General features: G+C 43.6%; 1 protein-coding gene across 1 annotated transcript in view; it reads right to left on the reverse strand.

The window, feature by feature from the left end:
* Positions 1 to 4,097: 4,097 nt before the first annotated feature.
* The window catches only part of DYNC1LI1 (dynein cytoplasmic 1 light intermediate chain 1), a 30,723-nt gene continuing 8,945 nt past the window's right edge, over positions 4,098 to 25,875 (reverse strand). Inside the window, exons 3-13 of the mRNA XM_004588252.3 lie at positions 19,713 to 19,829; positions 18,486 to 18,716; positions 15,423 to 15,592; positions 12,700 to 12,793; positions 10,526 to 10,661; positions 9,089 to 9,200; positions 7,374 to 7,433; positions 7,214 to 7,258; positions 6,667 to 6,787; positions 4,985 to 5,140; positions 4,098 to 4,257 (exon numbers count right to left, since the gene is read on the reverse strand). Coding sequence (XP_004588309.2) covers positions 4,145 to 4,257; positions 4,985 to 5,140; positions 6,667 to 6,787; positions 7,214 to 7,258; positions 7,374 to 7,433; positions 9,089 to 9,200; positions 10,526 to 10,661; positions 12,700 to 12,793; positions 15,423 to 15,592; positions 18,486 to 18,716; positions 19,713 to 19,829 — 1,355 coding nt within the window. The 3' untranslated portion in view covers positions 4,098 to 4,144. The remainder of the gene's footprint in view (positions 4,258 to 4,984; positions 5,141 to 6,666; positions 6,788 to 7,213; positions 7,259 to 7,373; positions 7,434 to 9,088; positions 9,201 to 10,525; positions 10,662 to 12,699; positions 12,794 to 15,422; positions 15,593 to 18,485; positions 18,717 to 19,712; positions 19,830 to 25,875) is intronic.

Consider the following 25,875-nt stretch of genomic DNA (forward strand, 5'->3'; position numbering starts at 1 on the left):
CTAAGCATGATGGGTCCTCAGGAAAGATGTCCGAGGTTTCTTCCTCCTGCACCTCTGGATTCTGAGGCCCACGTAGCAAGATCATGTACTTACTTGTCTTTCTTCTCCACCAACTGCTGTTTATTTTGTGTGCATGTGAGGTCAGTTCTGTCTCCAGCCCTGTCTTACATAAGCCAATGAATGGATGCTGTGGCTCTGCTCAACCCTGCCCATCACACACTCAGCTCTTTTGACCCATACTCCATCCAGGCTCCTGCCCGGTCCACTCTCCCTCCCCGCGCACAATTGCTAATGGGTAAACCTTGCCCAGTTTGACCAACACCCAGGCCTGGATCACATGCTCACCAGTGGAGCTACATTCCACCAGAGGAGTTTCCCAAATTCTCTTGCTAGGGCCACTCTCAGATCTCACATGTGCTGGTGGCTGCTAAGCCCTTATCCGGCAGAGTCTACCCTCTCTGTCCTGGCCTTTGTGTGAGCTGAAGAAGTTGCAGTCTGGCCGGTCCCACACCCCATTCTTGGGTGCACCTGTGGGTGCTGCAGCCTGGACTAACCCAGCCTGTTCCCAATCCCAGTACCCATGAGTGTTGAGCATTCCATGGTCATGCCTAGCTCAGTCTGTCACCAATCCCAGCTCTGAAGCAAACTAGTGGAAATTGCAATTCCATTAGGGTGGGTCCACATATCCCCCACAGAATCTGCCCCCAGATCTGGTTCTCTCACGTGCTGGTTAGTATCATGGACATTACCTGCCCTGTTTAGACTCTCAGTGGTGGGTACTGTGATCTGGCCTTACCAGGTAGGCCCCCAGCTAGCTATCATGTGCATCAATGAGTGATTGGCAGTGATTCATGCTAACAATCTCAGCTCAGGTCTCCCACATGGGCTGGTGCACCAGTCTGATCATAAAGGTTTTCCAGCTTCTCTCCTCCAAACTGCTCAGTCTCGCCCCCCTCACTTACCTGCAAGTACAGTGGCCTTGTCAATGGAAGTCCCTCAGAAGTCATTCCGCACCTGCAACACACTCCCCCTCAGCGCTCCTTCCACCCACACATCTGCTCACCTCCTTTCCTGATCAGCCCACAATCCCTGCCCCTGGGAGCACATGGGTTCCTCCAGTCCAGCCTTCTGGAGCCCAGTCTTTCATTGGGGTGGTATGCTGGCCTGGAGCTCTGCCCACCCACTTGGATCCCAAGCTCCTGGCACATGTGCTGGCTTGGGACCTTACCCCTCTGCCCACCCAAGATTCAAGCCCATTCAAAGTTCCCCAAGCCCAGTCCACCAGCACACCAGGCAAGCATGCTAACCTGTGGCGTTTGGTTCTCCCCTCCACCCACCCTGCCTAGGACCAAGCACCTGGGGAAATTCCCAGGGTTGCTCCACCTGCCTGAATACGAGTCCCAAGGTACCCACATAACCCTGCCAGTGCCATTCCCTAGGTTCTCTGCAAACCTGCCACCATCACAAAGTGCAAAGTCACTTGGCTGGGCGCTGCTGCAAAGCGCCAAAGTCTAAATTTCAGAAAAGTTTTAAAAGTACACACAAATTGGTAAGTAAGACAGATCAAAGAGTAATGTAGCCCACTAATAATGAGAAGAATGTAGAAAAGACCTAGAAGTTGTTCTAGGCTTCAGATTGACTCAGCTCTGGCCATTGCAACCAACTGAGTAGTGAACCAGCATATGGAATAAGATTGCTAGGTTAGATCCAAAATTGTTTCAGTCTTATGGTCAACTTTACCTAAAATACTTCATTTGAAACCCTACTAAATACAAACCATTGACACCTGATATCTTAATTAGAAAGCCCAGGCCCAACTTGACCATAACTAGTAACTCAGAAAGGGATCATTCCTGTAGGTGGCCTTTAGCAGGAACTCTGCTAAACACTGCTGTAGCTGAAGGGTTGCCAAACTTCTTTTGTTAAAGGACCAGTGCCTAAGTACAGGAGACCACTAGGGCCTCTGTCACAGTTGCTCAATTCAACTGCATTGCAAAATGAAAGCAGTGGGGCCTGGCACAGTAGCCTAGTGACTAAAGTCCTTGCCTTGCGTGTGCCAGGATCCCATATGGGTACTGGTTCTAATCCTGTCAGTACTGCTTCCCATCAGCTCCCTGGTTGTGGCCTTGGAAAGCAGCAGATGACTAGAGGTAGGCATGGCTTGACAGAGAGTGGCACCTGCTGGCACCAGTGTGGACAGGAAACTGAGGCTCGCTGGGGTGATCTAGGCTTCAAAGCCCATTGACATGTACAAGAGCAGAGTAAGATGTGGGGCAAACACAGAAACCAGGGTAGGGAGCAGACCTGGTGGGGGGTATTGTGGGTGGCTCCAACTAGGCTAAAAACTCCCACTGGTTTGTGTGAGGGCCAAATGTGCAGTGGGCAGGATCGGGCTGGACTACAACACCCATTAGTTTGAGTAGAAGATAGGACTGGAGACAGAAATGACCCAGCAATTGCAACTACTACTGCATGCATAGGTTGATTTGGGCAATGAAATGGGCCGGACTCTGTATTGACATGCACACACAAGAACCAGGTAGGGATCACCTCAGATGAGGTGTCTTTGGGACTCTCCCCAACTGAACCTCAGACTCAGAACTCCAACCATGGAGAGAATTGCAGGTTCCAATGTCTGATCGTGAAGTGCATGTGTCAGAGCTGGGCCTCCTCAGTGGCTCAGACTAAGCAGTAAACAGCACAGGTGCACGTGGAGGATATGGCAGTACACTGCAGCCTGTGGAGGACACCTGGTACTATAACAGAAGATGGAGGACAGAACAAATGGATCAACTATCCCAGCCAAGGGTTGGCAGTGATTACTTGGGCAAACGGAGACTCTAAGGTAGACTGTGTCAGCCAGTGGATTCTGGAGAGATTTTAATGCGAAAGCAGTGGCAAGATGAGCAGTATTCAGAACTGCTGAATTATCAAAACCACTTGAGCAGGCGTGGCCTAGCGGCTAAAGTCCTTGCCTTGCATATGCCATCATCCCATATGGGCGCCGGTTCTAATCCCGGCAGCTCCACTTCCCATCCAGCTCCCTGCTTGTGGCCTGGGAAACCAGTCGAGGACGGCCCAAAGTCTTGGGACCCTGCACCTGCGTGGGAGACCCGGAAGAGGTTCCTGGTTCCCGGCTTCGGATCGGCGCGCACCGGCCGTTGCGGCTCACTTTGGGAGTGAATCATCGGACGGAAGATCTTCCTTTCTGTCTCTCCTCTCTGTATATCTGGCTGTAATAAATAAATCTTTAAAAAAATAATAAAATAAAAAAAAAAAATAAAAGAAAGAAAAAAATTTTCCCACAGGGGAAAAAAGGGATCCAATTGAACATTACATATTAATTAATCTAAGTAGCTGATAAACAAATTTAAACATGAGAAAATGCAACAAGTTGTTTGACCCTGAATGCAGAGAATAAATATTTTATTAACTGATTACAGTGGAAAGTCACAAACAAAAAAGGAGTATAATAAGGCAGAGCCATATATATATATATATGTATAGACATAGCCGAAGCCTGTTACCTTTCTTTCCATATTTCATCAATGTGCTTTCTTTCCTTCTCAGTTCAAGACACATCTTGGCCAAAGTTGTAAATCACCTCCCGATGACCACGTGCAGGATCGCTGATTGAGATTACAACTAGATTATCAACTGACATCGGACTGTTTTCTCATGTTTCGTGTGTGGCGACATATCCGTGTTGGTGTGCAAAATCTGACAACTGATCTTCAGCAAGACACACGCATTTTTGGAGAATGATTTCAATAATCTTAACTAACTGTGTCTGGACTTCCCAACCACATCTGCCTCACCCTTCCCTAAATTCTGCTTATGTTTTAGACAGCCTTTAGGATATGATCACATGGTTGCATTTCAGATCTATAAATTTTGGTACTTCAAAATCCAAAATTACTTCTTTATGCAAAATGCAATGCAAATAGCATTCCACATAATTAGAACAATTTTTCTTCTAAATAGTTCCTTTTATAAAAATGGGCAACCACCAAAAAAAAAAAAACCCATAAATTTAGTCCATCTGTAAAAGCACTCCAGCTTCCTAATTCCACTTTGAAGGAAATGGCAGAGGCCAGTTTACATTATCCCCAAAAAACTGAACAAATGGCTTTATTTGGTATCTTCAGGAAGCTTCTCCTTCTGTAGGAGATGTAGGGGTCGTGGGGGAAACGGGAACTGGCTTTCGTGTCATTCTGTCTAGTTCCGCATGAACATCTGACAAGACAGCCTTCTGGCCTGCAGGAAGAGAAAGAGAATTAAGGTTGTGACAGAGCCCAGGTCTCCTTCTCATTCAAACATCTGCTGATGCTTTACTGACATTAAACATACTCAATTATATAAACCTCACTACAGGTAAGTACCCTCATTTTAAATTGCACAGGCAAAACTGGCATCTTTTATTTGATCTCACAGAAATACATACATTTTTAAAGGCACAGGACAATAAGCAAAGTAAATAATTTGTGTAACTCTGTAAAGATAGTGAAACCATTAAACGATGCACTTTCGGGAGTGAATGTCATGGGAGGGGCCGGGATTTGGATACAGGCCCAGGATGTTACTGAGGGACACGTGCTAGACGCTAGGTTCCCACAGTTTGTTGTTAACGGATTTAGGGCAGAAAATTCACCTCCCTAGGGTGTCTGAAGGTGAGGTCTTAGAGGAGCACCCGGAAGGATCAGGCTACTGGGGCGAATCCTTGACTAAGTCCTGGCGGCTCTAGAAGGGGAGGTCGCAGAGAGGCAGGTGATAATGAACACGTACCACCCCTCTGGCTTCCTGGCCTCCAGGCCTTCTTCCACCACACGTGCTCGGGGCCTGACTGAGCCTGGACAGGGACGCTTCAAAACTGTAAGCATCCTTCCTTTCCAAAAGGTGTGCGTTAGGCACTTACAACAAGAAACAGCTACCACCGAGGGGAGCTTCCGTCTCACCGAAACGAGGCTGTTCTAAGCGAGTTTACCTGACTTCTTGGCAGATGGTGGTAAACCACTGCTCCCACTTCCAGCCCCACTGCCAGGGCTGCCACTGCCAACGCCAGGCCCTCCTGGAGAACCCGTCTTTTTACTCAACAAACTGTTGAAGAAATTTGCCAGGACACCTTCACTGGTAGCTCCAGCTATAAAAATAAAAATAAGAAACAAAAATCTCCTAAGACTTTTTGAAGTTTTATCATAATTACATCAGTAACCAAATACAATAACAAAACAGACTTAGAATCTAAAAGCCACAAATCCCAAATTCAATCTACTTTGGTCTACAGGCTTAACCTATAGGCTTAACCTCCTCATATCTAAAGGAAAGTGATTATGTTAATTACAAATATTTAAAAACAAGGAAATTAGTTTTTACAGGCCAAAAGCCTTTTAAATAAAAAGACATTTGACGCTATCTAAAACTCCAACTTGAAAGGGATGCTTCAAAAACAGAATTGTTGAGAAATATTTGCCTCAAGTATATTATTAAGGACTACCTAATTCTATATGAAAACCAGAAATTCTGAGATAAATGGGTAAAAGAGAGCTGTAAGTTATTCACAGAAGAGGAATACAAATAGGAAAAAATCCTAGAAGAATAACTTAAAAAAGGATTTATTTATTTGAAAGGCAGTTACAGAGAGACACCAAGAAAGACAGAGAGAGAGAGAGAGAGAGAGAGAGAGAGAGAATTTTCCATCTGGTGGATCGCTCCCCAGCAGACAGCTCCAACAACCGCACTGGGTCAGTCGGAAGCCAGGAGCCAGGAGTTTCCGTCAGGCCCACCACGAGGGCACAGGGTCCCAAGTCCTTGGGCCCTCCTCCACTGCTTGCCCAGGAACATTAGCAGCAAGCAGGATGAGAAACAGAGCAACTGGGACTTGAACTGGTACCACTAGATTACAGCACTGGCTCCGCAAAACTCTAATTATTATTTAAAGAATACTAATTATCTCATGGCAAAATGAAAATGTTCAACATTGCTAACATGTAAAGTTGAATAATCAATTGGGAGACATCATCAAAAGGCATGAAAGTACTGAGTCCACGTAGGGCAATTACTTCTACAGAATAAGGTTATCATATATATATTTTTTCTTTAATTGAGGATTACATATCACAGTACAAATGTAACTTATCTTCAATGGCCAATATAGGAGCATGTTTTATGACACAGCTTTCATTACAGACCTGACGGAGTCAGAATGCACTTTGAGGAGCCAGTGCTGTGGCCCTGTAACACCAGGACCCCGTAGCCTAGCACCACTTCAAGTCCCCGCTGTTTCACTTCTGACCCAGCTCCCTGCTAAGAGCCCAAGGGCCTGCGCCCCCACCACGCACCCACGTCAAAGACCCTGATGGAGCTGCATGATCCTGGCTTTGACCTGGCGCAGCGCTGGCTATTGTCGCCACTTGGGGAATATTTAGTGGATGGAGGTCTCTCTCTCTACAACTCTTTCAAATTAATTTTAAAATTAAAAACAAAACAGAACAAAAAACCCAACACTGAGTTAACAATCTGGTTAACTCTGAGATTTAGTCCACAAAGACAAACCTTAGAAGGCAGTATACAAAAATGAAAACCACTGTAGCAAAAGGTGGGGTTCAGAGTTGGATTTTTCTCCATTATAAAACGCACTATATCGTTTTCTCCAAGACAGAGCCGTACCTTTCATGTTTGGATCAATTTTTTTTGCACCCGCAGGGACAGGAGACACGCTGGCGACGTTGGACGACACGGATCGGTTTGGCGTGCGAGGTGAGCCTCCTGGGACCCTGGGTGAGGCATCCTACATACAAACAGGAAACCACAAATAGGAAACTTTCAACTTCTTCAAAGTTATTATACAAGTCAACTCCTTTCCAACTATGCTCCCTGTGTTCTACTCTTACATGGCAATCCACTGGTGACCATTTCTCCAGTGGAAGGAATATGTTGAATAAAAAAAATATAAAGTTGTTAGCTTATGCTTAGAAGGCAGGGCTGGTTACAAAGCAGACTGGAATCCTATAACCATACAGGGTCAAACACACAACATTGTCCTCTGAGAATAACTGTTTTTTTTTTTTTTTTACACATTTCACCATTCCAAAAAAACTTATGAATTCAAGTTTAGAGCAAAGTATATCAATATAAAGCATAAGATTAAGAAAAAAAAAGGACTAAAACAATATGTACTATAGTTTAATAATGTTGTCAAATCTGTAATACTGACCACAGGCCTTCCAGCTGCAGTTGGTGGCTGCTTTGCTAAGAGTGACTGGGAAGGAAAAAAAAACAACCTGTGTTAGACGTGATAGCACATAGTGCTGTTTTGAAGACAATACACATGAGTAGAAAGGCATGAGTCACAGTCTGCTGATGTCAGGTCATACCTGCAGCTTCATGAGAAACACCTGGTCATCTTCTGCCATGATCTCCTTTTCATGAACAAACTGAAAATGAGCAAAGTTAGTATATCATGCTATTGTCAGTAAGAGCGTACTTTGTGGATTAGACTAACAAGAGCTTGAGAATTTGAGCATTACTTATATTAATATTTATGAATGCGGTACCCCAAAAGGCTGTTACAACCGGAGCTGTCCAGTGATTGCCCATTCACGGTGACCTAAATGGTCGCTATCCGCTGTGCCAATCGTGGTAGCACCAGTGGCTGGGGAACACTTCAGAGTGTGTCAGAGGCGCGTCACCCACGCTCATCAGACATGCTGAACAATGAACAACACTGGACAATTCAAAAAGGGCAGTAACATCCCACAGGGTGGGGCACAGCTTGTCCCTGTTTCCTTGAAATAAAAACCTAACGGCTATTCCATCCACTGAATAATCAGGGCAGGCATTGCGAACATCTGCGGCTTACTGTTGTGCAACACACCCCAAGGCTGTGACTTTCTTCCCAGCAGCCAGAGAGATCCTTTTAAAAAGGTTACCTAGTGCTCGGCTCTGACTCTCCAGTTGCTTTCCATCTCACTCAAAATGAAGTCCTAAGTTCCAGCTGTGAGGCCGTACAGGCTCTTAACTCTGCTGGTCTTCTCTTACCCCACCCAGAGCCCTCCTCGGCTTTCCTGCCTCTCTTCCTCACTAGCCCTGCTCAAGGGCCCAAGCACTCCAGGCCCTCTGCCTTCAATCTTCTTTGTCATCAGAGATCTCCCCCACCACGAACAGGCCAGTGTTCTCTCTCATGCTCCCAATACCCCCGCTTCACTCCCACAGCGTTTACGCAACACTCCACGTCAGCATGGACTAGCTGCACCGCCCTCCTGTGGCAGGAGCACCTGGTGCCTGAACAGCACCTCAGCTGGTGCTTCACAAGCATTCGTGGGATAAATTAAAACACACACACACACACCCCCAACCCAAAGTATCATTTCTTAAAACAATGGGAACCATTTTTGTTATTTTTTTTTGACATGCACATCTCTTTCAATAGACATACACCATGCTGATTTTTCATTTGACATTCCTTTCATATTATTAGTAATCTGTGAATGGGTCCTTAAATACAAATCTGAATATGTTATCAGTGGGAACCACTATATAGAGATTCTCATTTTTATACACCTTTTCAGAAATATCCACATTGTACACTGCTTAGTATTAAGTGAAAGAAGAGTACCTTCTGGAACAAGATTTAATAGTCATAGAATGACATGGGGTGGTCAAGACCAAAACTGAATACAGAAAACTGGAAGCTCTTGCACGGCTGTGGATTAAGGTGGGTAATCAATAGCTGTGATGATGACTGGAGACCTGCTTCAACAGCCTAATTATTCCAGCATAGCCTTCGTGGGTTTTTGGCTCTAGGTTAGAAAGTTCACAACTTCAACCTATTAAAGCTATTAGGAATCCAGTCACCAAGCCAATTATTAATTCCAAGGAATATTGAGACTATGTATTCTGCACTAATATGCCCCAGGCTAAGTAAGATTCGGTAACTGAAGAGTTGATCTGTATTTTGCTGCAACAAATCCTACACAACTAGCATATCAGAAACAGCCACATCACTCACAGCCCCTTGGACAGCCTCGCACAGGAACTTCCCTCTCAGTTTAAAAGCCGAAATATTGAGACCATTTACTGAAATTGTTACCTTTCGGACGGGTGGTTTTGTTATGATGTCTTCAAAATTATCTTCTGCTTTCAATGTTTGAAAATTTTCATGTAATATTCCTATCTTCTTATCATTATCCCACCCTGCTGGACTGGAGAGAAATAAGTGTGACACATTTTCAAGCATTTACATTTTTACCAATCCTTCATTCACTTCATGATCACATAAAGGGAACATTTTTCTAGGCAATTTGATATAGAAAACTATTTTTATAATGTCCAAATTATGTCTTACTAATTTCTACTAAAATGATGCCGTGTTGAGAGGTCACATAGCAAGCCAAGCTGCTGCCAGCAACACCAACATCCCATATGGACACCAGTTCACATCCCAGCTGCTCCACTTCTGATCCAGCTCTCTGCTAAGGGCCTAGGAATAGCAGCAGAAGATGGTCCAAGTGTTTGGGCACCTGTGGGAGACCTGGAAGAAGTTTCTGGCTTCAATCCGGCTTAGTGCTGGCTGCAGTAGCCATCTGGACAGTGAGACAGCAGGAAGAAAGATCTCCATCTAGGTCCATATTTCAAATAAATAAATCAATCTCCCTTAAAAAAATAAGCAAATAGAAAACAAATTTTTTAAAGATTTATTTATTTTTATTGGAAAGGCAGATTTACAGAAAGATGGAATGAGAAAGATTCTCCACCCACTGGTTTACTCCCGTAGTGGCCGCAATGGCTGGAGCTAAGCTCATCTGAAGCCAGGAGCCAGGAGCTTCTTCCAGGTCTCCCAAGCGGGTGCAGAGTCCCAAAGCTTTGGGTCATCCTCACTTGCTTTCCCAGGCCACAGGCAGGAAGCTGGATGGGGAGTGGAGCAGCTGGGATTAGAACCGGCGCCCATATGGGATGATGGCACATGCAAGGCAAGGACTTTAGCCACTAGGCTATCACACCGGGCCCAGAAAACATAATTATTTGTCCACAATTACAGATTAGCTATTAGCAAAGCCTTTTCAAATGGGTTAGGTGAGCAGGTGTTCAAGGCCCACATACTGCATGATACTGCCTGACTTCATTTCCTGATTCCAGCTCCTGAATCTAGTTCTTACCAACTACACCTCGGGAGGCAGAGGTGATGGCTCAGGTGAGCAGGTCCGTCAGCCTCCTGGGAGAGCTGGACTGTGCTCCTAGGCTGTGGACCAGCCAAGGCCACTGAAGGCTCTGCAGGCAGAGTAAGATAAGCAAGGCTTCCCCTTTCCCCCAACCTCTCTTTTCCTCTCAACTAAGTAAACAATCTAAAAAATAAAATAAAGACAGGCCAGCAGTAAAACTCAAGAGGCAGTGATCAACAGATCAAAGCAGCTTATAAACAGTTCAAGGACTCATCTACTCCTCACAGAATGGACTAAAGGTCCCACCTTAAACTGAAAATGGTATCATGTCAAACAGCGACAGTATAATTATGAAAGAGCATACTTACATAAATACGGCGTCCTTTTCCACAACAATAGCAGGGATCTTATACGGAAATCCATATAATTTCTGAACAATGTATTTATATACTAGGTCTATATTTTTGTTTTCTTTTACTGAAGTGTAAATAAGGGCCGCACCATCTGAATATTACGGTTAAGAAAATCTTGAACAAACCGTGAACAAGTACCATAAAATTCTGTGTTCTCAGCTCAAATGTTTTATCTATTTGCTTATTTCTTTTGAGAGTAACTTCCAATCAGGTGGCAGTTCCCCATCCCTGGGTACAGGGACATTTGGGAGGCTGGGTGTGGCTTCCCCCTTGATCTCTCCCCTTCCCCAAAGAGGAAAGGGAGAATTAGGAAACAATGATTTCCCACCGTTCCCTGATCCTTGATCCTTCCCACCATGATCAACCCTGTAAACACCATCAAAAAGCAAACCAACAAACAACAAAGAATATCTTCCAAAGACATACTATATAATCAAAAATTAAAGAAGTGTTAAAACATTTACATATCAGGTAAAAAGCAAATAGTCTTTACATAATTTAAATTGGAGGGTAGGTATTTAAGCAAAGAAATAGGAAATTTAGCAATTCTGACACCACTTTACCTCTCTGAAGGACATGAACAGACAATATTTTTGCTTTTATCTTTAAACTTCATGACAGGGGATTTTACTTATCAATAACTTCTTTGCCTTTTCAACAAGAATGGTTAACACTACTGTCTCCCAGGAAAGAAGATTCCGAGTCAAAGTCCAGGCGATGCGACATACGCAGAGAAAGCACAGCTGAAGTTCCATCAGGAAGCAAGCAGGAGCCACGGTGGGTCAACCCACCAACATGCAACACTGGCACCCCAAATCAAAGTACGGCTCAAATCCCAGTGGCTCTGCTTCCAGTCCAGCTCCCTGCTTAATGCACCTGGGAAAGCAGCACCACATGGCAGGCACATGGCCTGCCATCCATAGGGGAGACCCGGATGCAAATCCAGCTTCCAGGTTTTGGCCTAGACCAGACCTTTCAGCTGCATCCCTATGGGGAGTAAACCAGCAGACAGAAGACAGCTAGCCTTCTCTTTCTCTGTTGCTTTCAGATACATACATGAATAAATAAATAATGGTTTAATAAAATTTTCTAAAGCAAAGTATATTTCATGACCCAAAGTTGAAATTATACAGCCTAACTAAAGCAAATGTTAATTTCAGACCTTTGCTTCGAAAGACATGGCAGATCAAAGACCAAGAACTATTGGGGGGGAGGGGCGGATTACTATGACCACTGACAAATGATGTGTTCACACTATCAGAAATTCTGTCATCAACCCAGAGGACCAAACTAGGCACTGGCCCTATGTCTGCAAAAGAGCTACTCCTTTCCAGGATGTGATCTGAGGCTTAGGAACCTAAAAGTAATATTACTAAATGCACCCTAATGTGATATATATACAACTTACCTTGGAATAAGAAGAGCTTAAGCAAAAGCTCAGTTGAGGAGACTTTGGATTCCTCATTTACCCTGTGATGAGAACTGACTCCTGGTGATTTGGAAGATTTCTCTGTGAAAGCTGCCTTGCAATTAAATGTAAAATGAATGAATAAATAAAACAAAGACGCTTGCAGTGGCAGGCGTTTGGCACAGCAGTTACGCTGTCTGCTGGGTACCCGGATCCCACAGGAGAGCCCGTGTGTTGTTTACAAGCAATTCCAGCCCCGTCCATACACACAGGAGACACGGACTGAGTTTTGGGCTCCTGCGCATTTAGGGAGAAGCCCTGGTTCTCCAATGAAACACATTCGAAGGTCAAAATAAATACAGATAATTCTGAACTGTCTCTCTTACTGATAAATAAAATATCTCATTTTCAAGAAGCAATTTCTCTTTTAAAATCCATTGTTTCTAATTTTTTTATATTTCTGTATTTACATTTCGAAGCAAACAAACATTTATAGAAGGTTCTCAAACTTTGAAACCTTTGAAGATAGGAAAAAAAGTCCAAGGACACTGACGTCATGCACCTGACTCGGTGAAGCTCTCAGTAAGCTGCCTTTAAACGCAACGCTCACCATGAAAATGCAGGAAAACAGTTCTAGAACTCGTAAAGTCCATCGAAGTTGTTCCTTTACTTTAGAAAACAGACAAGGTGCGCCTCTTTGATGAATAAACTGAAAGGATACACTGTAAACAAAACTTCCGGATATGTGACTGGATAAAATCAAAGTGTTCGTCTCTATAGTCATGTTCTTTCTCCAATACACTAATGGCGTCACACTGTTGAGTTAAAATAATGATTAAAAGTAAGCTTAATATAAAAGAAACTTAATCATTTCAACACATTAATTAATTTTGGGTGGAAAAAGCAACACAGAACTACCACTCCAAGATGAGGTGATTGAGCAGCAGGACCCAGAATCACAACCGAGACTTTCTAAGGGAGTCTTAAGACCATTTTAGCATTTTACTTCTTTAGAAAGCAGCAACTTGGCTGCACTGAATCCAGCCAGAACACCAACAGGAGGATTCATGCAGAAATGAATGAACACACAATTATACTAAGAGGTCAGATTTCCTAACAGAGTCCCTTCTCAGCACAGTTTTTAGGCTCTAGAAGCTATCCTTGTTTCACAGACCACGCCTGTATATTCAGGGGTCTCTACTGCTCCTCAGCTCTGTCTTGTTCCTCTGCTTATCCGCTCATTCTCCACTGATCTTCATTTCATTTCTGCTGCTTGATTCATTTCCATTACAATCTCACCAACAACAAAATAAGAAAATTGCAAGCTACTTTTGAAATGCCACCTGTAAAATCAATGAAACATTTCTGAATTTCACTTGCAACAGAAAAATATTAAGGAAAATACAAAGGGTACAAATTCAAGCACCACATGTCCAAGTAATTTCCCCAAACTCTTCTGAAACAAAGATGCAAAATGCAAAAAGCAGACATCTAAGGAATATCAGATAATTAAGTATTAAATAATATTAATTTGGGGTCAACTATGGCATGTAATCATTTGCCACATACATGTGCATACATGACAGAGCAGTCTGGCACACTCAGGAGCCTTGGTCGCTCACTCTACAGAATACTGGGAGTGGTATCTCGAAGCATTAAGAAAACTACGGCTAGACCACTGACCGTGAAGCATGGTAGTTTAGTAAAGTGATTTTTAACTGAAATCAGAAGCTGTAAACCTAAGGCAAGAAACTGTCTATTTCCAGAGTCTTTAAACTCAAGAGTTGAGTTTCCTTCCTCCAACTATCTATCTATCCTTGTGCCCTACGATACACTTTAAAAGTCGTACAAGGGGGCTCAGCAGCGTGGCCTAGTGGCTAAGGTCCTCGCCTTGATCCCATATGGCCGCTGGTTCTAATCCCGGCAGCTCCACTTCCTCTCTCTCTCTCCTCCTCTCAGTATATTATCTGACTTTGTAATAAAAATAAAATAAAATAAATCTTTAAAAAAAAACAAAAAGTCGTACAAGGGGGCCCAGCGGCGTGGCCTAGCAGCTAAAGTCCTTGCCTTGCATGTGCCATCATCCCATATGGGCGCCGGTTCTAATCCTGGCAGCTCCACTTCCCATCCAGCTCCCTGCTTGTGGCCTGGGAAAGCAGTCAAGGACGGCCCAAAGCTTTGGGACCCTGCACCTGCATGGGAGACCTGGAAGAGGTTCCAGGTTCCTGGCATCGGATCGGCACAGCACCGGCCGTTGCACTCACTTGGGGAGTGAACCATCAGACGGAAGATCTTCCTCTCTGTCTCTCCTCTCTGTATATCTGACTTTGTAATAAAATAAATAAACCTTAAAAAAAATAAATAAATAAATCTTAAAGTCGTACAATGAATACATCTGACAGTGCTTTAGATTCTATGTAATCTTTGGGTTTCAAAATTTATGAATCTGACTTACTTAATATTGATTTAGAACCCTTTTAGCTCAACATTTTCCCTTTGGAAAATAACACTGCTTTTAATGTGACTAGTTGTGGTACAAAACAAGAGAAACATCTGTTAATAAATAGCTCTTTGCCAAACAAAACAAAGACAAAACAAACCATATTTGAGGACTCCAGTGTAAATTTTAAAAATACTGCTTTACGGGAAACTGTAAAGTAACAATTAACCTCTTCAAAATAATCCTTTGGAAAACAGCAGGCTTTAACTGGATTATTCTAGATGCTGCCACTCCACTATTTTGTTACTAACAATCCTGAAACATTTTAACTAAGGCAGGTCTTACATTTTTATCCTAAAGATGAATAAACTTTGTACCGTCCTTTTAACTACAGGCTAATCTTATATATTTCAAAAACATTTAGTCTCACACAGCTTTATATCATTAATATCTTAACTATTCTAGGACTTAAAAACAGAAAAGCGTACTACTTGGGAGCAAGTAGGGAGAACATATACTTTATGAAATGACCGGAAAAGAAACTGGGTTTCATCATAAAATATCAACAGTGCAAGAGCTTAGGAAGCAGTTTTTGACAGTAGTGATCTTATTATCTTTGTTGCAAATAAGACACCCTCGATACCTACAAATAAACAATAATGAATTTAGATGTTTAACAGTCTACTTTAACTAGATAATCTTCTGCTATTTGAGAATAACAATGTTGAAAACTAAATTATTTTACAAAAGTTAATAATTATTATTATACCCGTACTTTCTGCTAAACAATGACAAGTGAAATCATAAATTCAATTAAACAGAACATTCGAAATTATATTTTCTTTCAAAGAAACTATGATCAAGATCACAACAGAGACACATATTATCTGCTATCTTAATATTTTTATCTGTTAACAAAAATCTAGGAGCACTAAGCAATGTGTTAGCTCCCCTCAAAAAAACCTGGAAAACAAAACAGCTGGCTATCTAGGAAGCAAACTCACCTTTGTGCAAACTACTAGGACTGGAATGCCCAAGTTCTGCGTGAGCGTGTCCGCGCCCAGGGGTAACACGACACTGTCATCTCTGTCTTCCTGCGACGTGGTGCTTCTTCTCTGAGGAGAAACTGGGAAGTCTTCTCCTGGCTCTACATATTCTTGAAAGTCTCTAATCACTGAAAATCAAAGTAAACATATTTTAGAAATTGCTTTATTTCAGGAGGCAGCTCATTCTGCCATCGCCTAAACACATACCTTTATGAAGAGTTATGTAAGAAACAGAAAACGTGTGACCCATCCATTCAGAGTCTACAAGTGCTGACGACACATTAACTACAAGGCAGGACGCTGCAACGGATGGCTCCGACGGGCAGGTCTCCCTAGGTCTAACTCAAAACTGGCATGTAAACATCCCTGGTGAGCCACAGCCTAGCTTCTCTACTCAACAAACAGGCACCGCAAGGGAAAAACCGGGAAAAAAACCACATGCTTTAACATCAGTCCGAGCTGACCACAACATTAATTTCCTCTCTCTAAACTTTTTACCTAAACACAATGTTGAAGCCATTTGCAAGACTGCCAAAAACACTTTTTAAAGGATATGTGATTGTACTAAGAGCTGTGGTAGCACATGCTGCGACTCAGTAATCACCCCCTGGGATTGTGGAGGGCACAGCTGGTGAGGCACACACACAAGCACTTCCACAGGACACTGCTGACCACACTGAACACAATCACTCTGGAAACAAATTATCCACAGCACAGAATTAAAACTGTATCTTAAGGAATACTACAAAAAATGTCAGCATTCAAAAAATATTTAAAACTGTAGGAAAATAGCAACACTGAGAGGAGTGATTAAAAAAAAGGAAAACCAAAGAATGATTCTAGTTTAGAAGTAAAAATGCCTGGAAAAAAATGCCTAGAAAAATTTCAAGCATGGTAAAGTTTATTATTACTTTCAAGAAACAATGAATGGGGCCCGGCGGCGTGGCCTAGCGGCTAAAGTCCTTGCCTTGAAAGCCCAGGGATCCCATATGGGCGCCGGTTCTAATCCCGACAGCTCCACTTCCCATCCAGCTCCCTGCTTGTGGCCTGGGAAGGCAGTTGAGGACGGCCCAATGCATTGGGACCCTGCACCCGCGTGGGAGACCCGGAAGAGGTTCCAGGTTCCCGGCTTTTGATTGGCGCAGCATCGGCCCATTGCGGCTCACTTGGGGAGTGAATCATCGGACGGAAGATCTTCCTCTCTGTCTCTCCTCTTCTGTGTATATCTGGCTGTAATAAAATGAATAAATCTTTAAAAAAAAAAAAAAGAAACAATGAATGTATATTACTGATATAACTAGGAAAATGCTGTTTTTGCTTAAAGTGATTCTGATCCTCTTTGCAGCACAAGGAATGCTGCAGCTACAGGAAACTGCTCTGACTTTATATGGGTCCGCAAAGCCAAGCTGGGCTCTCCAGAAACATGGGAACATAGTTTTAACCGCTACTCTTAATTTCACAAGCTGAACTTTTCCACACGGGTTCTCAAATGTTATCAGAAATTGGAGCCATGAAAAAAGACTTCTACATCATCCCAGGTAACCAGCACTGTCCTCAAAGCTTCCTGAGGGGGCTGACACTGTGGAATGCCCGTTAGACTGCTGCCTTGGACAGGAACGTTCATTTGGGTGCTGGTTTATGTCCTCACTGGGAATCAACAGAGGCTGGCCCAAGCACCTGGACCTCTGCACCCATGGGCTTTGGTCTGGTCCAGCGCTGGCTGCTGCGGCCACTGGGGAGTGAATCAGCAGGTAAAGATCTCTCTCTGTTCCTGCCTATTTCTCTGTAATTCTTCTCTTCCAATAAACACAATAAACCAGAACAGCTTCAGAGTCAGCAGCGTGGGGTGAGCAGAGAAGACCTTCTCCCGGGTTCCCAGCTGCACTGACAGCGGTGAGGTTGGTCAGGGGTCACCCAGGGACAGCTGCTGCTCAAACCTAAACTTCACCATGAGTGAGGGGAGGCAAAAGCTCACAGGCAAGGGGCAACAATGGAAGAGAAGCACATTTTAAAAGCATTTAGACATCATTTCAATAATGTAGGACCTACATTCTCCTAAGTTTTTACTCTTTCCTTCAATATAAATTTTAGTAAACTGCCAATTTCCCTCTAAAAGTTCTTGGTGATTTACAATATCATATATACATACATAATACATGTATTTTCTTAGACAAAGTATAACACTGGCAAATAAAGAGCTGTCGGTAAAATTTTAAAATTCTACTGGCTTACATGTCAGAAACGTTGTATCATTTTAAATACTTTTCATGAAAATTACCAAAACACACAGGTATGTGCAATACATATTACATATTATATAAATACTAAAACCAGATTAACATATTTCTGTCTATGCTGTTAACACCTTTTCAGGCACATTTTGTTTTGACAACACTGATAAGGAATGAAATGAAGGATGGTATTGTGGCACAGCGATGAAGCCACCGCTTGCAACACACAGTGCGGCTCTGAGTCCCAGCTGCTTCACTCCTGATCTAACTCGCTGCTACATCAGCCTGGAAAAGCAGGAGCAGATCATGGGCCTAGAACCTGGGCCCCTGCCACCCGTGGGAGAGTCCTGGCTGGCCTGTGGCCTCACCCAGCCCTAGAGGACACTCAGGGAACAAACCAACAGATGGAAGACTTCTTTCTTCCTCCTTTCTGTTTCTCTGCCTTTGAAATAAATAAATCTCAAAACAAAACAGACAAAAACAAAACAGCTTGAAAAAAAAACCACCCAACTTGTTTTAACCCTAAATATTATTTTCCAAACTGAACACAGAGAGCCTTTTGTCAGGAAGAAGTGGCACCCTTTCAGGTAACTCACCGTCATGTGTACACCTCCAACTTAAAGCTATACTAAAAGTCAGTATATCATTCAAACTGCATCTCAAAAATGGTAGTTACAGTATAAGTCCTTCACTAAACTTATTTAAACCTAAATAAAATCCCAATAACTACTATAGGTTGGCTAAAATATTTTGTATACGATTTCTTTATTAGTAGCTCTAGACTACTTACATTTTTGTTCCATTTCTTTCATTTCTTCAGGAGGAATTTTCAATTTGTCAACGTGTTCTCTAACAACACTTGCCCATTTCTGTAAAGAATCCAAAGCAGTCCAGGGCTTTGACATATCAACAACCAGCATAACTAGAGTGTCTTTCAGAGAAATGGCATCCAGTGAAAATTTAAGGAGGCCTTTGTGATAAAGGTCTCCATCTAAGATCCACACATTACACCTTGTTTGATCTACAACAAACAAAAGACAGTTACCGAGGCAACAAAATTGTCATTTTATCACCCAATTAACAATACTAGCTGGTATTTTAGGGTGTCTCCACCAGAGGCGTCCACTGACTGGCAAAAGTTCAGCTATTTCTGTCACATCTCCCAATTCAGTAAAGGGCTAAAATGATTTACTCTCAACTAGAGCACCAGCATCCTCTACTTCACATTTCTTCATTTGAAAGCAGAGACTGTGTAACACTTCCGTTTTTTCACCTTCAGCCAATGGAGTCATGCACATTAAGGATATATGCAAGGGGTACACCACAGTAGCTAAAGTCCTCGCCTTGCATGCACCAGCTTCCCTTGAGTGCCAGTTTGTGCCCCAGCTGCTCCACTTCCCATGGAGTTCCCTGCTTGTGGCCTGGGAGAGCAGCTAAGGATGGCCCAAAGCCTTGGGACCCTGGAGGAGGCTCCGGGCTCCTGGCTCTGGTTCGGTTCAGCTCTAGCTGCTGCAGCCACTTGGGGAATAAACCAGCAGATAGGAGATCTTTCTCTTTGTCCCTCCTCCTCTATATATATCTGACTTTCCAATAAAAAAAAACCTTAAAAAGGAAATAAAGATATATGCAAAACTAAGAAGGTAAATGATGTTCAGAAGAAAAGTGGATGATCAGGTAAGGGCTGGGGAAGGGGTGGATGTCATTTTTGTCAGAACAGAAGAAGGCCCTGAAAAGGGAGTAAAGAATTGATTTAAAATAAAAAAAGAATTAAGATTTTTTTTTCAAGACAGCAAGAATGCCAATATCTGCTCCCCAGAATATACTAAAATGCTTAAAAATATCACGAGATGAACCTCAACCAGTAAAAGTAAGCCTAAACAAAAAACTACTGACCAGCATGACACTGACATTCCCAGCAACGACACAGTCAGTTAGACTAAGTTAACCTGAGCAGCAGCCAAGAGCAGCAGGCCCAGCACAGTCTTCACGGAACTTGTCACAAACAAGTGACACTCACCATCCCTGTCTTCATCGTGCACGTTTAAGTACAAATATTCCAGCCCTCTTCCTTTCTTGTATTCCTCTACTCCCTGAATTTTTCTTATTAAACTTGTTTTCCCAGCTCCATCTTCACCTAGATATATGGGGAAAAAAAAAGATAAATATTTCAAATTATAATTTGAGTTTTTTAAGGATACTCTGGCATGATGAAAAAATTCAACTGGAATCAAAGGTAACTGGAGAAAGAGATAACTGGCCACAGACTCGGAGATTCCGTCCCCCCGTGACTCCCATGACCCCCCATGACCCCCAGGATCACTGCTCCTCTCTCAGGCCTGGCTCGATCCTGTTATAAAATCTTTCTCTGTGGGTTCCCCTGCCCCCAGAGGATGGGGAGGTGAAACAAAACAAAAGCACATCTTCGAGGAATCACCACTCTCACACTAAGTTTAATCTACAAGGAACTCAACAGGCTCCTTCTTGCTCTCAGTCTGAAGAATACCAGGTACCTCTGTCTGCTGTGCATCATCCTACCGCTGCCAGGTGGAGCCAGGGGACGCGGGCTGAACAAGGGCGGTGGCCCATGGGCACGGCCCACTCAGAAGGAGGTATTCCAGGGCAGCTGGCCCCATATTCAGTTACACTGGGCAGACGGCTTCTTTTCATGAACCATCTGCCAGTACCTCATGACACTAAGTGTAACTTCCGGCAGTCAGGAACTCAACGTGAATGCATCTGAACTAAATGAAATCAGGGTGCGGACGAGGCATCTACACTGCGGCCCTGGGCACAACAGCAAAGATGGGGAATCGACCGGAGTGTCTGCCGGAGGACGAACGGTTAGAGAAAGTGTTGCATATGTACATCATAAAACACCACCCAGCCCCAAAAAAGAAAGAACATTTGTAATCATTAGGATGAAGCTGGAAGACAAAGGCAGGCAAAGACAAAACTGCAAGGTGTGATGCTGGAGTCTAGACTCCAGAGCAGAGCTTACGGAGGGAGGGTAGTGCAGTGGTTAGCAGAAGCTGGCGTGGCAGTAGGGGAGGTGGCAGAGACCCTGGCGAAACGTTACACGACTTCATTCAGAAGCAGTAAGTTCAAGACATGTATTATACAACATGGTGACTACTTAATAACCACACACTATATTGCTGGAAATAACTTTAAGTGTCCTAACCACAAAAATAACTATAACTACAACGTAATAAATACATTAATTAGCTTGACTTAGCCATTCCACAATGTTGTATATATCTCAAAACATGTCATGCATGATAAATTACACGTCTTTTAAAACAAAATCTATTTTCATTGGAAAGTCAGATTTGCAGAGAGAAGAAGAAGAGACTGGGAGAGCTCTTCCGTCCACTGAGTCACTCTCCAAGTGGCTGAGCTCATCCGAAGCCAGGAGCTTCTTCTGTGTCTCCCATGCAGGTGCAGAGTCCCAAGGCTTTGGGCTGTCCTCCACTGCTTTCCCAGGCCACAAGAGGGAGCTGGATGGGAAGTGGAGCAGCTGGGATACCAATACTCCTATGAGATCTCAGCACATGCAAGGATTTAGCCACTAGGCTACTGCGCTGGACCCTATACAATTTTTTTTAAAAAGGAAATGTGACGTGAAATAAGCATATATTTTTGTAGACCATTCTTAAGTATATTATTAAAAAAGAACTACAGTGGGTTGAAAGTAGTAGTATCTATGGTAAGACCCAATGATTCCCAAGACAGTACATTATGTTTATTTTTTTAAAAAAAGATTTATTTTTACTGCAAGTCAGATATACAGAGAAGAGAGGACAGAGAGGAAGATCTTCCGTCCAATGATTCCCCACATGACCGCAACGGCTGGTGCTGCGCCAATCTGAAGCCAGGAGCAAGGAACTTACTCCAGGTCTCCCACACGGATTCAGGGTCCCAAGACTTTGGGCCGTCCTCAACTGCTTTCCCCAGGCCATAAGCAAGGAACTGGATGGGAAGCGGGACCGCTGGGATTAGAACCAGCGCCCATATGGGATCCTGGCACATTCAAGGCAAAGACCTTAACCACTATGCTATCGTGCCGGGCCCCACAATGACATTTTAACTTCAGCCAAAATATCCAAGGAAAATAAAATGAAATGTGTAGGTGTGGAATTTAAGGCATCTACACTTATTCTTACCCAAAAGACCAAGAAGCGATAAATTAAAGGCATCTAAGTCTATTTCAGAGCTAAAAAGTAAAGAATCAAATTTCATAGTCTTTCTTCTCAAGACAGCCTATTTCCTGAAAGAAGTCCTTTACACTACAATAATATCAACCGAATTCGGACTGTCCCACAGGGGCAGTGCTACATACTCTAAGTAAAAACCGAGTGCCCAGCCTTGTAATACAAATCTAAATCAACAATACAATGTCTTAACTGTATTTTGTAAAGCATATAGAGAACCATAAAAACAGGCCATATGCAGTTAAAAGTACACTTAACTTGACCCAGGATTTATCTTATCTCTTTTAATAAATATTGATAAATTATCTGTGATGATGTTATAGGTGATTTTATAAATTACTGATTTTCATCCTCAAACATTTAAGTCAACACTCAGCTTCTTACTCTGAATTCATGATGCCAACAGCATCGCCACTTATCTACAACACGCCCTGCGTTAAGTTACTGCAACAACCAGTAGTGCATGGCTGCTTCCTTCTTCCAGCGACTGCATACAGAAACGACAAAGACTTTTCCACAACACAGGGTCAGAGCTACTTCCCCTCAGTGAGGCTGTCCATCAGTCGTTTCACTGGAATAAATGTGCCCAAACATGTATTAAATTAGCTGGGGGAACTGTTAAAACTTCTTCTTAAGTCTCTGATTCATGGAGTCTAGAATGGGGCCCAAGAAACTGCATTTCTAGCAAATTCCCAGTGATGCTGATATTGCTAGTCTAACGTCTGAAATGTAGACGTACCAGATACTTATTCACTACACTAAGTCAAACACGAGGATTACAAAGATGCAGATGTGAAAGTTGCTGTCTTCCAGAAGGAAAACAAACAGGAGACAATGTCAAGATATTGTCATTAGGGCTACGCCAGTAATGTCACACAAATCCGAAAACCAGCCCAGAGCAAACAGCCTGGTTCTGCTTGCCAGTCAGCAAGGACTTTGCAAAGCAGGTCAGTGAGGCATGGAGTCAGTCACTGCAGGAAGTAAGGAACGCATGGGCAGGGTCCTGGAAGCAATAAGTGTCTTTCTAGAAACGACAAATATTTGAACACAGGAAACCTAAGATGGGAGGGCAGAGCTGGCCAGCTCCTGATGGGCATGTTCCGCCAGCTGAGGCGGACTGTCCTGCGGGGGCAGCGGGAGGGCAGGGAGGCAGGGACACTGCCATTTAGTGCAGCCATTGATAAGCACGAGTTCAAGGTAGTGAGATCTGCCCTAGGTGTGGGGTGGCAGGTAGCTGTACTCGTAGGCCAACTGGATTGAGAGCCGGCAGAGCAACAAGACAGAGGTGGATGTCAAAGGAGACTGCTGTGTTAGAGCCCAAGTACCACCTGCCTCTCCTGCCACCCACCTCTGAGAGAGCTGGTCCCAAGACTTGTCAGTGGGCTGTTCCTGCATCCCCACACAACATCTGTGCCACCCAGGCGCCCCTTCTCAGCTATTTATTCTTTTCCCTCTACATGGAATCCCCACAAAGTTCCCACATCCATGGATTCCACTTCCACCTACTGCCTGGTCTAGCCTCAGCCTTTCCTGCACCACCTACTGCTCATCACTCCTTAGATGTCCCATCAACACGCCACATTTCAACATGTGCAAAGGGAGTATCACACTGCCACCTTCCCTCCACTACTCACGAATGACCACCCTGAAAACAAGCCCCATAAATCCTGTAACTCCCAGCTCTGCGGAGTGTCTGGTCTTGGTCAGGAGACCACCCTGGATGGGGCTAGGCCAGCCCAAATACATACTTCTGTTTCCAGCTCCAGTCACTGGTGTGCTCCACTATCTAGCACACACGCCAGACAAGAATCTGCGGGGCTTTCTGCCTAGTGACATTCCCAGCTCTTGGCTCTTCTCTCGTTCAGTCACCTCTCTGGATTATCCTTCAAGTTCCTAGGAGAACCCTACCTAGTTTATCCTTCCAATCTCCAGAAAGTGTTCTCAGGTTTCACAGTATAAGCTCATAATGCACTTTCTTTACTAACTGCATGAACGGACCTCAGCTGCCCTGCCACAGCCAAGCTACACTCTGTTTGAAAATAATAAAGCATCCAGGATTACACTTGATCTTAGCCAAAAGGCTGAGAAGCGATAAAACAATTCAGTATTAACTCACTCCTACTCTCTCATGCAGAGAAGAAAAATGTTAAAATTGCAAATACCTGTCCTTCAACAGTGACACACATTCAAAATCACCATCAGTGGCAACCCATTCATGAGAGAATGGTCATTCAATTACAAGTTGCTTTTGGAAAGTAAAAAGCTGAATAATTAGAAAAGTAAAATCAAAACATTTCTACATGCTTTATTCTCAAGTGGCAGCTACAGTCCTGGGGCCTGTGCAGCTCCACACAATGCTGCAGGAATTCATCCACCCCTTCAGGTCCCTGGCCTGCAGCGGGCAGTGAGGCCAACACACCAGCTTTGGGCCTGCGAGCCAAATAATTAATGATCTGTAAACATACACTCATACAGTATAGAGTTCCTGATCACACAAAGATGAAAGCCCTTCTATAAAGCACCCTTAAGTGATGATGCCAATGTTATTCTCTACATATTTTATTTAAATTTACATTATTTATCTCCTTAAAGAGGACACATATATACATATTTTATTTATTTTTACTGAAAAGACAGATTTACAGAGAGAGACAGAGAGAAAGATCTTCTGTCTCTGGTTCACTCCTCAAAAGGCTGCAAAGGCCAGTCAGAGCTGAGCCAATCCGAAGCCAGGAGCCAGGAGCTTCTTCCAGGTCTCCCAACGTGGGTGCAGGGTCCCAAGGCTTTGGCTTGTCCTCTGCTGCTTTCCCAGGGCACAAGCAGGGAGCTGGATAGCAAGTGGAGCAGCCAGGACACAAACAACACCTACATGGGATCCCAGCACTTAAAGGGGGAGGATTAACTAATCAAGCCACTTCACTGGTTCAAAGAGGGCACATTTTAAAAGATTAAAAAAATCAAAACATTTCATTAGATCACCATTATTATCACACAGCCATTTTCAAGATAAGCAGATGCTGGGCATAATACTGTAAAACAATATTGCAAGCTTTGTGGGCCATACTAGTGTGCGTCACATATTCATCTTTAACTCATTACCTCTTTAAACATTATAGAAACAAAATAAAGGGGAAAACACGGTGCTTTGCTTTGCTGGCCATCCAAAGACAGTCCATGCACCAAGCTCAATCCTAGCACGTAACACTTTGGCTTGTTGATCAAGCTACCGTTCAGTTCTCGACAATAAATTAGCCTTTAATCCAAATTATTTGTCTAGATCCCATCCAAATGTCACTCTGCAAGCCAAGTTTAAGATCCAAGAAATTGGGCCCAGCGTGGTAGCCCAGTGGATTTTGTCCTTGCCTTGCATACTCTAGGAAACCATAGGAAAGTCAGTTCATGTCCCGACAGCCCCGCTTCCCATTCAGCTGTCTGCCTGTGGCCTGGGAAAGCAGTCGAGGACAGCCCAAGGCTTGGGACCCTGCACCCGCATGGGAGACCCAGAAGAGGCTGGCAGCAGATCAGCTCAGCTCCAGCAAAATTAAATAGCCACTGGGGAGTGAACTAGCAAAGATCTTCCTCTTTCTCTTCCTCTCTTGGACTTTCCAAGATCCAAGCAGTTAATGGAACTTGTTTTACCATAAAAAAAGCAAAGGTGGTAGCCTAGCAACTAAAGTCCTCACCTTACAAGCTCCAGGATCCCATGTTAGCATCAGTTCTAATTCATGGCCTTGCTTCCCATCCAGCTCCCTGTTTGTTGCCTGGGAAAGCAATGGAGAATGACCCAAAGCCTTGGGAACCCGCACCCGCATGGGAGACTCAGTAGAGGCTCCTGGCTCCCGGTTTCAGATTGGCGCAGCTCCGGCCATTGCAGCCGCTTGGAGAGTGAATCAACAGACGGAAGATCTTCCTGGCTACCTCTCCTCCGCTATGTAGATCTGACTTTCCAATCAAAATAAAAAAAAAATC

The sequence above is a fragment of the Ochotona princeps genome, chromosome 30 (assembly GCF_030435755.1).
Source record: "Ochotona princeps isolate mOchPri1 chromosome 30, mOchPri1.hap1, whole genome shotgun sequence".
Taxonomy (NCBI): Eukaryota; Metazoa; Chordata; class Mammalia; order Lagomorpha; family Ochotonidae; genus Ochotona; species Ochotona princeps.